The 16,007-nt window shown below is 38.7% G+C and overlaps 1 protein-coding gene and 3 non-coding genes across 5 annotated transcripts in view; all 4 read left to right on the top strand.

Moving 5' to 3' along the window:
* Positions 1–3,397: 3,397 nt before the first annotated feature.
* On the top strand, positions 3,398–3,480 carry TRNAL-UAA (transfer RNA leucine (anticodon UAA)). The gene has a single exon. It is a non-coding gene; the product is annotated as a tRNA-Leu (tRNA).
* Positions 3,481–4,795: 1,315 nt separating this feature from the next.
* TRNAL-UAA (transfer RNA leucine (anticodon UAA)) lies at positions 4,796–4,878 on the top strand. The gene has a single exon. It is a non-coding gene; the product is annotated as a tRNA-Leu (tRNA).
* A 1,269-nt stretch (positions 4,879–6,147) lies between these two features.
* TRNAL-UAA (transfer RNA leucine (anticodon UAA)) lies at positions 6,148–6,230 on the top strand. The gene has a single exon. It is a non-coding gene; the product is annotated as a tRNA-Leu (tRNA).
* Positions 6,231–8,007: 1,777 nt separating this feature from the next.
* The window catches only part of SNX31 (sorting nexin 31), a 14,738-nt gene continuing 6,738 nt past the window's right edge, over positions 8,008–16,007 (top strand). For both annotated transcript variants that reach the window (XM_053466892.1, XM_053466891.1), the window contains exons 1-5: positions 8,008–8,078; positions 10,068–10,142; positions 11,965–12,079; positions 12,923–12,987; positions 15,433–15,543. In XM_053466892.1, coding sequence (XP_053322867.1) covers positions 8,019–8,078; positions 10,068–10,142; positions 11,965–12,079; positions 12,923–12,987; positions 15,433–15,543 — 426 coding nt within the window. In that variant the 5' untranslated portion in view covers positions 8,008–8,018. The remainder of the gene's footprint in view (positions 8,079–10,067; positions 10,143–11,964; positions 12,080–12,922; positions 12,988–15,432; positions 15,544–16,007) is intronic.

Here is a 16,007-nt window from a genome sequence, read left to right as displayed (position 1 = left end):
GAGGAGTGGAAGAGGACTCCCGTGGCAACCTGTGAAGCTCTGGTGAACTCCATGCCCAAGAGGGTTAAGGCAGCTCTGGAAAATAATGGTGGCCACACAAAATATTGACACTTTGGGCCCAATTTGGACACTTAGGGGTGTGCTCACTTTTTTTTTGCCAAGGTTTAGACATTAATGGCTGTGTGTTGAGTTACTTTGAGGGGACAGCAAATTTACACTGTTATACAGGCTGTACACTCACTACTTTACATTGTAGCAGAGTCATTTCTTCAGTGTCACAAGAAAAGATATAATAAAATATTTACAAAAATGTGAGGGGCATACTCGCTTTTATGAGATACTGTGTATGCATATATATATATATATATACATACTATATGACAGTCCCATTTTAACAGGACATTTTACGGAACATCAGGTACCAATAGTCGTTTGTATGTCATATGTGTCGTACGTGAAGGCAGAGTATTTTCGCAAACAAAGCTGTGTTTGGCTGTGTTTTGCATCGCGGGGCTGGTGTTAGGATGCTTGCTGCGTCACATGGGAATAGCAACACATATTACCACAGGCCAACAACTCAAGATAAAAAAGGATGATAGGAGTTCCACTTTTGACTTTGTTGGGACGAGGCACATGACTCGCACATTCCTTGCAGAGGTTGTTACAAATGCACGTCTTATCGCAGTTTTAGCATTTCTCAAGTTATTGTTAACTTTAAAGAAATTTGAACAATGTTACCATTAAGCAAACAAAGGCGTAGGTTCTGCAAACTGAGAAAGCAGTTGTTTTACTTTCTTGCTAACTAATTAATAACTACTTGTTTCATATTATACTCAAGAGTATAGGATACTTCATTAAAGTTCCAGGATCCCGGGAGCTCCTCAAAGTCGCAAACAGTCATTACAGAAATATAATAATAGGGGACACGTTGAAGCCCCCATTTCCCTTCATTCTGCCTTCTCCATGCGCTAGTCAGGATACATGGGATGAGCCCAATCATGTCTTGGCTGTTAAAGTACAGTGGGGCAAAAAAGTATTTAGTCAGCCACCAATTGTGCAAGTTCTCCCACTTGGTGAAAATGGTGAAATTTACAGGCCTCTCTCATCTTTGTAAGTGGGAGAACTTGCACAATTGGTGGCTGACTAAATACTTTTTTGCCCCACTGTACATGACAGCTCCAGAGCCAAAGGAGCTTTACTCACTAAATGATGAGTTCTTTACTCACGGGTTTTAATGCCATGTAAGTGCTCACATGTGGCCTGGCCTATTTAGTTTGCAGTATCTGACTCCAGGCTGCATATACATCAGCAAACACCAGCAGCCCATTCTCATTACCTACCTTACCTGCGTCCTGCATGTTTGCTGTTTAAACCTTCCCCCCTCTATATTTACAATTTTGCTTTGATATTGAATTTTTTATGTATTTATTTCCTGTGATATCATTTTCAATATTTAATACTATACAGTTCTATTTTACAGAAAAGCAGAAAAGATAGTGGGTACCTGGAATGGACTTCCAGTGGAATTAGTACAGGCAAACACAGTAAAGGAATGCAAGGAGAATAAATTAAGAAAATGTGACCAATAGTTTTTTCTCTGCTGTCACTATCTATGTGTCTAATCTATATTGAACTCAGGATAAACTATGATGCCTGAAGCTTTGCTTGAAGTAACTTTGTGTGACTGAAGCCTTTAGCTTTTAGTTATCTGAACAGCCTCTTGCCTATTGATTTGGTAATTTCTCCATGGGCTTTAGTTTACTTCGGTATCACGGAAGTCCTGCACAGTACTCAGTACTAAATACAGTAAAGGCATTTAAGTAAGCATGGGATAGGCATAAGGCCAAGCTAGATATAGGATAAGGGCAAGTACTTAAGGAAAGTACTCAGAGGTTGGGCAGACTGGATGGGCCTACTGGTTCTTATCTGCCGTCACTTTCTGTGTTTCTATGTTTCTATTTCCAATCTAAAGCTATGAACCTGGCATGGCTTTCTGAATAAGGCCCTATACTTGACCTCTGATAGAACCATGCAATTTATGTTCTGTTGGGTGAATCTTCTAGGAAAGATTTACTAATCGGTTAAAGAAAAGTACTGATGACCACGGCGTTCTGTGTGGCGCACATACTTACGTATAGCCATGTTCTTTTTTTTTATGTTTATATAGTGCTTATTTATGAAATTCTGACCTGAATGTCCAGTAGTTTTGTTCGCACTTCTGCAGTCGGGGCTGGTTAGACTAGAAGGCTGTTGAATTGCCGCAACCACTCTTAAGGGTTAATATTTCTTTTAGCATACCTTAGAAATGCCCCTTTTTGGAGGTATTATTCCTCTTTGGAACCCAGCTCTGTGTGCCCCTCTTCCCTCCCCGGATGTCCCTCTTTTCTAAAAGCTCAGACGGTTTTCTGGGTATTGTGACAGTATTGTGTCTGTACCAAAACTAAACAAAATCTGTTTAGATACCTAATTGTTTAAATAAAATACATTTTCCTCTTCTTAAGGCCTTACTAACAGCTATCGATAGGTCACAAAGTTACATAAAAAGGCTCTCGGTCACAAGCTCAGCTACATCTTTTAACACAGAACGAGTTTATACATAGTATATAGTATATTTATTTACATAGTACTGGCACTTAAAAAGAAACAGAAACTTTTTTAAAGTTATTATTAACCCTTTAGGTGCCAGGGGTGCAGACACATTTTTCTCTTTTGAAATATCAGGCCATCTGTTTGTAGTTTTGCTATAGTTATTCTGATTTCAATATTTCGGCACGCTATGTCGTAACCGGTTCCTTTCTGTGCTCCCTCTGCCAAATATTGCATATATCCTTGTGTTTTTGTATTTTTCCCATTGACTTTAGGGGTGAAGAGGACAGTCACTGATCCTTCCATGTTAGCAGGGATCAGTTTTCTTCAAGCATACATACACACATACATGGTTGGCAGTAAAAGGGTTAAGGACAGTCCTAGAATCTAATGTTTTTTTTTTTTTAAATCAGTTTACAAAAACTAGGATTAATGAAAAATAAATGAATATATTTGGAGAGTGTGTACAAAATGTATTAGGAGTAAAATGGTGAAACTGTGTTTTTCCCCATTTTCTTTTTATATTTTTGAATTCTATTCCTACGAATTATACATTATATATATTTGTATGGTTTCCAAAGTTGTCGGGGGCATTATACTATGCCTTTAATTGCACTTTAACCATTTAATCACAGTCATTTTTTAAGTTTCTATGGCAAGAAGAACTCAGTGCTGTGTCGGACTGTAGTTTTGCTTTCCAGCAAAAATTATGCCAAATTCTACATGATGAAAAGAATTAGTTGTAAGATTTGGCAGCGCTACATGTAGCATTACTAGTATTATTGATGTTCCCAGTATTCTCTTCATCAACACCAGGATGGCCGAGTGGTTAAGGCGTTGGACTTAAGATCCAATGGACATGTGTCCGCGTGGGTTCGAACCCCACTCCTGGTAGAATGTCTTTTAACCTAATAAATTAACAAAAAACTGTTATTTGTGGAAATCAGGGGGAAACTAAACGCAAACAAACCAAAAAATAGTGTTACGCGTCCTGAAAATATGAAAGCGCTTCGCCATGATGAGTAGGTGGTTAAGGTGTTTTTGTGTTTTAAAAAAAGTTATGGACTAAATAACTTTTGCTTTGTCTTTTTCAGCGGTGACTTCCTTCACACTTGTTTGGAGCATCAACGCAAATTATACCGTATGGGCTCGGTTATAGGCCGCACCCTTATGGTTTGGTGCTATTTGAAAGAAAAATTTATTTTTAAAGAAAAAATGAACAGAAATACATGCATTTTAACCTTTTTTGTATCTATTATGCAGTTAGTCAGCATATGTTACAGACAAACAGAAATTTGGAAAACCAATAGCCATTTTAAGATCCCCCATTAATTAATAATGCACCTTACTTATAGATAAGCCACTCTGTCCCCCAGATATGCTTTATGTCCCCCTGATATGCCACTCTGCCCCCCAGATTTGCTTTATGTCCCCAGATAGGCCACTCTGCTCCCCAGATATGCTTTATGCATAGTGCTGCAAGAGATCTGGATCCTAACCGTGCTGCTTGCCCACAGCAGGGCTACATGAAAAAGATTTTTTAAAAAAACACCTGCCTGGCACCCGGAACTGCATGTCCAGGGCATCGGACGATACGAACTGCGCATCCCTGCACTAAACCTGAATTATACGCAGCACCCCCACTATAAGACTTAAAGGGGGGGGGTGCGACCTATAATTGGACCAATACGGTATATTGTTTTATTCTTTTTAATTATTTTTTTTCAGAAGAATCAGGTCTCATCTCTCTGGTTATACCATCTGGAATCACCAGTCTTCTTGCTAATATATAAGAATGTGAACAAAAAAATAAACACAAAATATTTTTTTTCCTAATTTTCCTTAATATCTGTTTCGTATGGTAGGTGCCGCTGCTAAACACATACAAAAGCAACGTGCCCCAAGTACAGCAATATCTCTTACGTTTTTTTATGTTTTGGAGGACCCAAATACTCCATTATACAAAACCTGTGGATCGGACTCACTGGATGAGTAGTCAGTAATAGTACAGGGAATATTCTGTATTTTTCTGTATATTTATTTAGTTTATATAGGCATTCAGTAACCCTGCTGAACACCCTCTTCCCAAGGCAGGTCAACCATGTCTGAAATGCTACATGATGAAAAGAATTAGTTCTAAGAAGAATTTTGCAGTCCTACATGTAGCATTCCTAGAGTTATTGACATTCCCAATCCCACCTTTATCCACACCAGGATGGCCGAGTGGTTAAGGCGTTGGACTTAAGATCCAATGGACATGTGTCCGCGTGGGTTCGAACCCCACTCCTGGTAGAAGGTCTTTTAAACCTAATAAATTATCAAAAAACTGTCATTTGTGGAAATTAGGAGGAAAATAAACACAAACAAACCAAAAACTTGTGTTACACATCCTGAAAATATGAAAGTGCTTAATCTGGTTGGTTAAGGTGTTAATTAAGTACCAAAGGTGCTTTTATTTTTAAAGTTATGGACTAAATAACTTTTGCTTTGTCTTTTTCAACAGTAACTTCCTTCACACTTGTTTGGAGCATCAACACAAATTATACCGTATTGGCTCGATTATAGGCCGCACCTTTATAGTTTGGTGCTATTTTAAAGAAAAATGTATTTTTAAAGAAAAAATACACAAATTAGTGGAATAGTAAAACAGTATTTTACCTAACAAACAGAAATACATGCATTTTAACCTTTTTTGTATCTATTATGCAGTTAGTCAGCATATGTTACAGACAAACAGAAAGTTGGAAAACCAATAGCCATTTTAAGATCCCCCGTTAATTCAAAATGCACCTTACTTCTACATACGCCACTCTGCCCCCCAGATATGCTTTATGTCCCCCTGATACGCCACTCTGCCCCCCAGATATGGTTTATGTCCCCTGATAGGCCACTCTGCCCCCCAAATATGCTTTATGCATAGTGCTGCAAGAGATCTGGATCCTTACCGTGCTGCTTGCCCACAGCAGGGCTACATGAAAACAGATTTTTAAAAAAACACACCTGCCCGTCACCAGGAACTGCATGTCCCGGACGTCGGACGATACGAACTGCGCATCCCTGCACTAAACCCGAATTATACGCAGCACCCCCACTATAAGACTTAAAGGGGGGGGTGCGACCTATAATTGGACCAATACGGTATATTGTTTTATTCTTTTTAATTATTTTTTCAGAAGAATCAGGTCTCATCTGTCTGGTTATACCATCTGGAATCACCAGTCTTCTTGCTTCACATACAAAAAGCAACGTGCCCCAAGTACAGCAATATCTCATACGTTTTTTTATGTTTTGGAGGACCCAAATACTCCATTACACAAAACATGTGGATCGGACTCATTGGATGAGTAGTCAGTGATAGAACAGGGAATATTCTGTATTTTTCTGTATATTTATTTAGTTTATATAGGCATTCGGTAACCCTGCTGAACACCCTCTTCCCAAGGCAGATCGACCATGTCTGAAATGCTACATGATGAAAAGAATTAGTTCTAAGAACAGTTTTGCAGTCCTACATGTAGCATTCCTAGAGTTATTGACATTCCCAATCCCACCTTTATCCACACCAGGATGGCCGAGTGGTTAAGGCGTTGGACTTAAGATCCAATGGACATGTGTCCGCGTGGGTTCGAACCCCACTCCTGGTAGAAGATCCTTTTAACCTAATAAATTAACCAAATTCTAGCATTTGTGCAAATCAGAAGGAAAATTAATGCAAACAGACTGAAAAATAGTATTAGGCGTCCTGAAAACACAAAAGTTCTTCATCAGGATGATTAGGTGGTTAAGGTGTTAATTAAGTACCATAGGTAGCGTTTTTTAAGTGTTTATGTTTTGTTTTTCTATTGTTTAAACATTTTTTGCCTGAACATCTGTTTGGTGTGGTTATACCTTCTGGAATCACCAGTCTTCTTACTAATATATGACAATGTAGACAAAACTTTAAAAACAAAATATATTTTTTAATATTTTTAAAAATCATAATCATACGTATACAACAATGTTCAATAGCACTAATATATGAAAAAGTAGCCACAAATTAAAAATGCATATTTTTTTACATTGTACTGGGAGGGGTATAAAATGTCGAGAGACTGGTTTCCTTTTTATTAACTTTATATGTTTATTTTTAAAACCTTTTTTTGCTCTGTCCTCATCCCTTATATTTCAGCTGGGAGGGAACTGGTTTTTTTTTTCACTTTTAGATTTTGTATTGTTCATTTTTTCATTCTTTAAACTTGTCTGAGCATCTCATCTGTCTGGTTATACCATCTGGAATCACCAGTCTTCTTGCTAATATATAAGAATGTGAATAAAAAATAAAGACAAAATATTTTTTTTTCCTAATTTTGCTTAGTATTTCTTTCACACGCTGCTAAACACATACAAAAGCAACGTGCCCCAAGTACAGCAATATCGCATAGGTTTTTTTTCATGTTTTGGAGGACCCAAATACTCCATTACACAAAACCTGTGGATCGGACTCACTGGATGAGTAGTCAGTGTTAGAAGTTGAACAGAGAACATTCATAGAAAGTGCTTCGCCACAAAGACGTTCACACTTTAAGAAGTGAGACTGGTCTTGCTTGTAGAAATGAGCTCGAGGAGCAATTGCCCCAGGGTAGCCAGACTTACAGTATTTTCATTGTACAGAACAGAAACAGATGCCGATACCTGTGGGTTATATGCATGTGCTATACTATAGGAACTTATACACGATCTAGTAAAATATGAGCAGATTCATCTTTGGCGTTTTTGTAAAAACTAAAATCAAAGAGAAGGTAGTTTCTTATTTACAAAGAAAGCCGGATCTCAACTTACATGAAATATTCAATCCATGCCACAGTATGAGGATTTATCCGCTAAAGATCTCAGCTTCATTATTCACTATAAAGGGCCAACACTGCCAAGTTTCTCTGGCAAGAAGGGCTGAGCTAGCCCTGTATAATGCATAATTTAATGTGCCAGGAGAGAAGGGGGAAAAAATCTCACTGATATAACTATACGTTAGACGAGTCCAGCCAAGCTCTTCCTGCAATTTAAGAAACAAATCCAGCGGCACCTGACAATGTGACGGCCGCTAGCTTGGTAGACAGGACAGTACACTGCAAGCAGAATGGTTTATGTCTAAGCACATAGCTTTGGTATAAAAGGGATGGGGGCATCAACATTTTAATGAGTTGCTATGGCGTTAATTAGGAACTCTATGCTCTATGGAGCCGGTACAGCAATACGTACGGTATTTTGTAGATGGGTTGTTTGTATCAGGTGTGCTGTGATGTCAGTGGGAATCTCCTCCCTACACACAGGGCACACCTTGTATAGTGAGACCAGGCAGCACCTGCACATTCCCTCGGAGATAGCCCTGAGACTGTTATATCCAGCAGAGAAGAGATAGCGTTCTCCGTTCTGTGGGTTCCCTGCTATCTGGATCAATGCATATCAATATACCTGTAACTGAAGACCTCCAGGACAGCCTGGGCGTGCGCTTTGTGGTAAGGCATCTTCTTGTCTAGTAAAATAGAAATGCTCATGTTTCTGGGGGTGAGTTACAGGGAATAAAACTTGTTTAAATGCTTTACAGCGTAAAAGGACCTAAAATGTACCCATTAATCCAAAATAATCCTATCAACTCCCAAATCAGCTGTACTGTTCAGAAAGTATCTAAATCAGTCCACCTGTCTGTGTTTTGAAGCCTTTGATTAATGATGGCAGTCTGTTGCCAAACCTCAGCACCAAATACTCTCAGCCAGCTTTCTGCTATTCTGCTTCGTTTATGTTTGCTGAAAATGTTTTTAACTCCTTTCCTGTGTTTGGGTTTTTTTTGTATTCTCTCCCCTCTGGTTTTTAAACTTTAAACTGCATTTCAAACAAAAATGGTAATCCGGGTACATTTAAAAGCATTAATAGTAATAATATTAATTAATAGTAAACATGTTATTTTATTTATTGCTGTTATAACAATTTGTACATTTATAAGCAACTTTGTTACACCAAGAAACGCCCATGCTCTGACAGCACTAGCAGAGACATTCAACTTTCTCAATGTTTGAGCATCATCCTGAAAATAGTTATAGGAGTTAGTGGGATGATATACTTTAGCAGTGCCACCTTCACAAGTCAACTAAGTGGAGCTGAACCAACTTGATATCAATTTACATTATGAAGGGTTAATCCATATGGGCTTCCTCTATGCTGATACACTGTTTGAATGCCTTACTCCCCACACTAAATATGCAATACAAGGGACCAGGAGAAGCTCACCGGTGTTGGCCCTTTTATAATTATCTACTCTGGTGCAAATTGATGGGTTAGGGAATATATCCCTATGACTTTACATCACTAACCCCTGACAATGGACATCATATTGAGATGAAGTTCCTCTTTGCTTTCTTTAAAATGACCCCATTGATCATTTAATGTACCGGCTTTTGTTTTTTTCCATCGAAAAAGGTGCAATATTGGAAACATCATCCATACTACTGCAGAATACCCAAACCCTTCCGGCAATGATTCTTTAATCATGTGAAATGTGTCATAACTTTTGTTGGGAATACTAAATTGTCCTGTGACACAAAAGCAGGTGTCGGTACGGAATTGCCATTTAAAGACCATACACTATTTTTAAAATGCCCTCTGTAGGCATGTAAAACACTCTAATTGGAACAGAACCCTAAACTTAGACTCCTGATTTTCTCGTTTGTGAAAATGTGATAGACTGCCTTCACACGTTTTTTAAATGATACGTCTTCCCCTTCAACCCCCCCAGGGCAAAGGACGCTTCCTTTTGTGCTTGTTATTTCAGTTTTTTGACAGTACATCTATATGTAATACGCTCCTGTTTCCTATTTAATAGATCATTGTTCTGTAGAATAAGATTCTTACAAGTTGTGTGTGTATGTATAAATGTTTGTATGTATGTATATGTGTGTATATGTATATATAATGTGTGTGTGTGTGTGTGTGTGTGTGTGTATATATATATATATATATATATAAATATATATATATATAAATATGTGTATATATATATATATATATATATGTATATATATATATGTTTGTATATATAATCTCATCACAAATGACGTTTGTTGAGGACATTACCTGTGGGTGCGATTAGCTGATCAAAGGTACCAAATTTAAAAGCATGTTCTTATTTTTCTAAAAATGTCAACATCTCTTATGGATATTTCACATAAGGTAAAACTTATTTTAACAATAAGGTTATAATTTGTATCATATTGGGATTTGTGTAGATATTTCCGAAATTTATGAAATTCCGTGCTAGTTTTTCAGGTCTGTGCAGACTTTTCACTGAAAAGATGTCACTGTTTTATCCGTCTGTATAGCCTTCCTTATAGAGTGAATTGTTTGCCGCTGTTTGTACAGGTAGCCGGGGCAATTCAATGCCACCGGCGATCACCTGTTTAACCGTAGACAACTCAAGCCATTCACGTTCAGTTTGTCTTGTGTGATTGCAGCTTTACTCCGTGTATCTGGAAGGATTCCTTATTTTCAAGGCCCGATACAAAGACCTACATTTGTGGAATGAGCAGGTATGTGTGTTCATGGTGATCATGGTCCCTTGCATTGTATTTATTTACTTGGATAGACAAAACTTTTTCTTTTGGTTCTGACAGAAGTAAAATTTTTGGCTTTTGTAAATCCATATTCTGGGTCTGTTGTGGTCGCCGTTGTGGATTAACACCTTTGCTAGGTTCAACTCAGGGGAGTACTGAGACCATCCACGGCCCCCGGGCAACAAAAAGTCAGAAATACGGAAACAAAATATAAAAGTAAATATATTTACCATCTCTGTAAACAAGAACTAAAACTAAAGTTCTCATTGAAAGTGGCGTATCTAAAGTATTTGGCAGCCAGGCAGATCCTATATGTGGCACCCCCTCACATTTCACTCACTTTCACTCACACACTCACTCTTGTTCACCCTCTCATGTTCTCTAAATCTTTTCCTATATTTCCCTACGCTTCTCTGCGGATCACGTCCGCATCTTCTTGGTCATGTTCTATCTTCTGTCTTTTATCATTTGATCTCCGTGGACGTAACCTGGGGTGAACTTCTGATAACATTGGTGGTGCTTCCAGTGACATCCTCCAATCCGGGAGAGAACATCACAGAAAGGGTCGCGATTTCGGTGGAAATCTGTGCCAGGTTATGTCCAATCCTCCAATTGGGGGAAAGGACGTCTCCGAAAGAGCCGACATTTTGCCCTAAGGTGAACTTCTGGCAAAATTGCAGCACATTCAGTGACGTCCTCTCACCCGCGGAGATGCGGACAAACCTAGAACATAGAAGGAAGAAGATGTGGTCTCCAAGGAGGTAGGGAATGAGAGGTTTCTCAGAGAACCACAATTATACATGAGCACAAGAGACTGCTTAAATATTTACAGGCATTTGAGGAACCCTTTTGGGGACTCCCAATGCTTTGTTCCATAGCCACAGAGGTCAGGAGTAAATCCTGCTAGCCTCCATCCGTGCCAATGGCATGCTAGACTCCCAAATATACTACTGGGGCATCAAGTCGGAAGCAGAGGAGCCAGGCAGTCCTGCAAAGCGTCTCACACTCTGAAGAACAAGGGAAGACCAGGGACCTGACTGTTCCTTTATACAGAACCTGTATTTCCTGTTTTACTACCAGATGCTACATTTGATGTGACCTGTACCCCGAGCCCCCCACTTATCAGGACAAGGAATGTGAGAAACACACGTTCCTTTCATTTGTTCTCTGCTAAAACAACAATAGGCATGCCTTTTGTCGTCTAATACAAACAACTGAAGGGCACAAAGACATAGTGTACCTAGAAAGAGGAAATACATGTACAAAATAAAATATATTTTCCCAAGGAAATCCCCAAATGCTTAGTTTACATATGCGTGAGACCACTATACTATACTAGCTTTGTTTACAGTACTAGGGAAATGTACTCACAAAACTTGCTAAGCAGGATGTACCAGGCGGCATTTGATGAGGGACAAAATGTTTGTGCCGTTTTCATTACAACTGTTGAAACTCGCTAATAGCCGATGAAATCAAGCTGTAAAAGTAGAGATGTTTCCATAATTAACGATGAAACTGGTAGATAAATGTCTCAGTTCCAATAAAAATTATGGGAACAGAATGTGATGTCAGATAATCTGTCCCGTCTACCTGCTGCAACACATCAACTCTTGTACATGCTTAACTATCCAAGACAATATTTTTTTTTTAAAAATCACCTTTGTCACCAAATCAGCCAACAACATGGTCCTCCCATCCATTGGTTGCCAATTAGAATGCATCCAAACACACTGCTTTATTAGCTGAACCTGAGCGTTTTATTAACCCGTTAATTTTTTCACTTTCTGTTTGGTTTCAGCTTCATCACTTATTTGGAAATCAGTTGCCAAACTTCCCACCTAAATATTTCCTGGCAATGACCAAGGCTATGGCAGAAGAAAGAAGATTACAGCTGGAGCGGTACCTGCAGAAACGTAATTGGGATTATTTACCCTCATTTGATGGATGTTTTTGGGCCGTATCTGTGAGCACTCTGGGATTGTGGCACTGTGGAGTCTGATCAGCCCCATATGCAAAAAGCTCCCCTCTACTCCTGCCAATAAAGGCACTAAGTTACCTGGCCATTCAGCTGCCCCCATCAGGCTGGAAGAACCTAGGTATTTGCAGAGCGTAGGGGAGACCATGAAGACAAATAATTAATGTGGAAGTGTCACACCTCTTTTTAGTATCTTTTTTTCGCCGCATAAGGCAGAAATGCACACAACCCTTAACTATACCCTATATGCATGTTCATCAATAAAAATGAGAGGTAACTAGATGTGAATGTGTTGGGGGTGGCACAGACAAGCTGTTTGGGGGCACTGATGAGTTGTTTTGGGGGGGCAAAGGTGGCACTGTGGTTTCTAGTTATGCCCTGGCTTAATGCACGGCAAGTCTTTTGTGTTTTGCCGCTTGTGTTTCGGCCCCAGCCAGCACTATGTGTGTTTATGCCCCTAGCCTGCCCCTCGCTTCCCCTAGGCAGAACAAGAGACGTTGCTTGCGCATTGTGTGCAAGCAACGTGCAGGTTATCACAGTTGCTGCAGGCTTTTGTCCTGCATTGAAGACTAAAGTGGCCAATGTTTAGATTAACGGCGGCCTGGGGGGCAATTGCCCAGCCCGCCCTTGGTCATCGCGTACTTTTTGATTGTAATTTATTATCTGTACTTATAGGCTTCTACCTGTATTTTAGGATATAGATGTATACTATTTTAGTATATACATTGTATTTTATTATTCATATCCAAGCTTCCATAATTTAATGTATATGTCTTGTTAGTTGTTTCAGATCCGGTAGTTTCTGGCAGTGAGAAATTCATGGAATTTTTTAAGAAATCACAGCTGGTAAGTATGTTTCATATCTCCCTTGCCTCAAAACTCGACGTGCCTAGGAAAGTTTTCCTATTTTAAGGAAAAATTCTCACTGCATGTCAAAACCAAACTTACATTTTACAAAATTACATTTTATCATTTAGATGACATTATAATTATATAAATTAAAATGTTTAATGAAAAAAACACATTGAGACATTTCTCGTGTAGTATCCAAATAAAAGGTCATCGAATAATCAGTATACGTTAACGTTAAACAAGTTCCCTTCTCCAACTGTATACACACACCACGTTTTGATCTTTTTTAAGTAAAAATAAATAAAACTGCAGCATGTGTTCACTAAAAATGTTTGTTTTCATCAAACATTTCTGATCATGTCAAAAAATCTGTTTCTATTCAAGTATGTCTAGTAACAGCAAAAAGATTGCACCTAGAATCCCTAGCTTCCACTGTCCTTTGCCAAGTGCTGCTCACACACACTTACATACACATATCCATATTCATACATACATACACATACATGCTCACACACATACATTTATATCGCCATACTCATACACACTTTTTCATATACTTGCTCGCACAAACTTCCATGCTCACACACGAATATTTACACATCCATGCTCACACAATCACAGTTTAATTAAAAGCACATATGTCTAATATTCTATGTAATATTCAATATGGTCTGCAAAGCATATTTTAGACCTATTTGTCTAATGACTCTTCAAATATATCAGTATTCTAGAAGTGTGAATATTAAATATGATATGTTATTCAATAAAACAGTATGTTGGTTTTTAAAATCTTTCTGCCAGTATTTAGAACCTATAAAGAAATGTCCAAAACGTCCAACCGTGAGTTGTAAAGGCTTTAGGACGCTCTAGACTCTAGAGTGTTTCCACCATTTTTGTAAAAAAAAAAAAAAAAAAAAAGGCATGATTATTTAAACAGTCAGATATTAAGATAACAGTAAGATATTAAGATAACCTTGCTACAATATAAACTAAAATGGACTGGCAGCTGTGTACAAATATCTTGACAGTGGCACAGGAAAAGGCCCATCCCTACATGCTTAGCCATGAACACACTGATTCATGGTCACATGGGTTGTGCACCTGTACATTGTAAGAGAGAACATAGGAGAATGGAAGTGAGATCCGCAATAACAGATAACAGAACAGCCCATGTTGGTCTGCTCAGAGTAAGAGCAACATGTGCCAGATGTAATGCGGAAATGTTATCATGCAACAGAACCTAAAAAACTGCATGAACTTTTATTCTATTGCCAACTCGTATAGCTTTCTATATAACATCTAATGGAGCCTGACCTGCCTTTTCCATGATTTATGTTGAATAAAGTGCTTGCACATACATTCTAGAATGGCTGCTGGACAAACAATGTGAAGAATAACTTTGTCAGATTTGTATCCCAGTTTGGGCAATTTTTTTTTTTTTTTTTTATAATTTTAGCTGATCGCGATTATCATGTATATGGAGATTACAAGAATACAGCCACATCCTACCAGTGTAGCTGTAATTTATTTCAGTTTTTTAATTATCAAAATGGCAGTGGCAAAATATATATTTTGATAAACACCAGAGAAAGGACATGTGAATAGAGAAATGTTCTGATACACAGATGGGTGATCTTCTACTAACACCTACCATAGGGAAGAGTATAAGAAGTCAAAGCTCCTGGCCAACGCAACAGACTATGGTACAGCATAACTCCCATCACTATGTAATGAGCCAGACACTGATGGTGGTACACCATAACTCCCATCATTATACAGTGATCCAGACACAGATGGTGGTACAGCATAACTCCCATCACTATATACTGAGCCAGACATTGATGGGTCTTACTCACGCTCTCTTTCCCTCAATCAATGTCTCCATACCTTCTCTGCCGACCTCTTCATTACCTCTGTGTCCTGCAGCACAGGTGCGAGTGAGTCACTGCATGGATTTGAGTCACTACATGAATGTGCCGCTAGGCACATTAAAATAGGCCCTGCTTTTTCCAAACCTTTCTGAAACTTCAAATTAAGCTGTAGGCCCCCCCATGACCTCCCCTACTCCGTATAAGTGACAGGGGAGTGTTTGGGTTATGGCGCAGTACCTAGAAAGGGAGTCTTGGTAATAATTTCTGACTTCCAGACAAAATATGTATGGTCGTATCAAGGAGCTATGCCCCACTTTTCTCATGGAAGTTGGGTGGGACCACACATGGGTGTTGATGTTGGCTGCACACAAGGGGGCACGTGGGTTGTGTTGCATTTCCAGATGTCAATAGCTGCTCTAAAGGCCCAGTAATCAATTCAGATTCCTGAAACAAAGGTAGTAATTTTGCATGTATGCTTGAGGGCTAATGTGGAATGTATTTAAGTTTTCATATTTCACATTCATCTGCTGATATGTAAATATGATTTATGGCATTTATGTTTCAACAGGACACCTTTAAGATGTCATCAGTAAAAATTATTCTGAATGTTTATTTACCAGATGGTCAGCATGTTAAAGTGGATGCTTACACATCAGACACTGCTGAAAGAGTACTTGAGGTATGTATATGGCTATTGATCTTAGTTTTATAATTAAGTGTTATATTACTGACCCGTGGGGATGCAGTCTGAAAAAGAGAGATAGGAGAGACAAAGAAATGAGAGGAGAGAAGAGAGAGGAAAGAAAAAGAGAGAGAGAAGAAGAAGAAAGGCAGGAGAAGAGAGGAGGAGAGATGGACACAAAGAGACAAAATATATAGAAGAAAAATGAAAGATAAGAACTATTTGCCCATGGAGTCTGCCCATTTTCCCTGATGTAGAAGACCTTAATCAGTCCTTGGTTTCAATTCATCATAGCTTCATGCATATTCCATGCATGTTTAACATCCCTTACTTTATTAGCCTCTCCCTGATGAGAGTTCTAAGGTTTATTAAGATGTGTGCAAGCTCAGTGTTTTGGGATGTTACTGGAACAGCTTGCTATGGTGCAAGTCTTGGCATCCCCCCCACCTTATAATGCATAG

This window comes from Spea bombifrons, chromosome 5 (genome assembly GCF_027358695.1).
Source record: "Spea bombifrons isolate aSpeBom1 chromosome 5, aSpeBom1.2.pri, whole genome shotgun sequence".
In the NCBI taxonomy this organism is placed as follows: domain Eukaryota; kingdom Metazoa; phylum Chordata; class Amphibia; order Anura; family Pelobatidae; genus Spea; species Spea bombifrons.
This window is presented reverse-complemented; position numbering and strand designations above follow the sequence as displayed.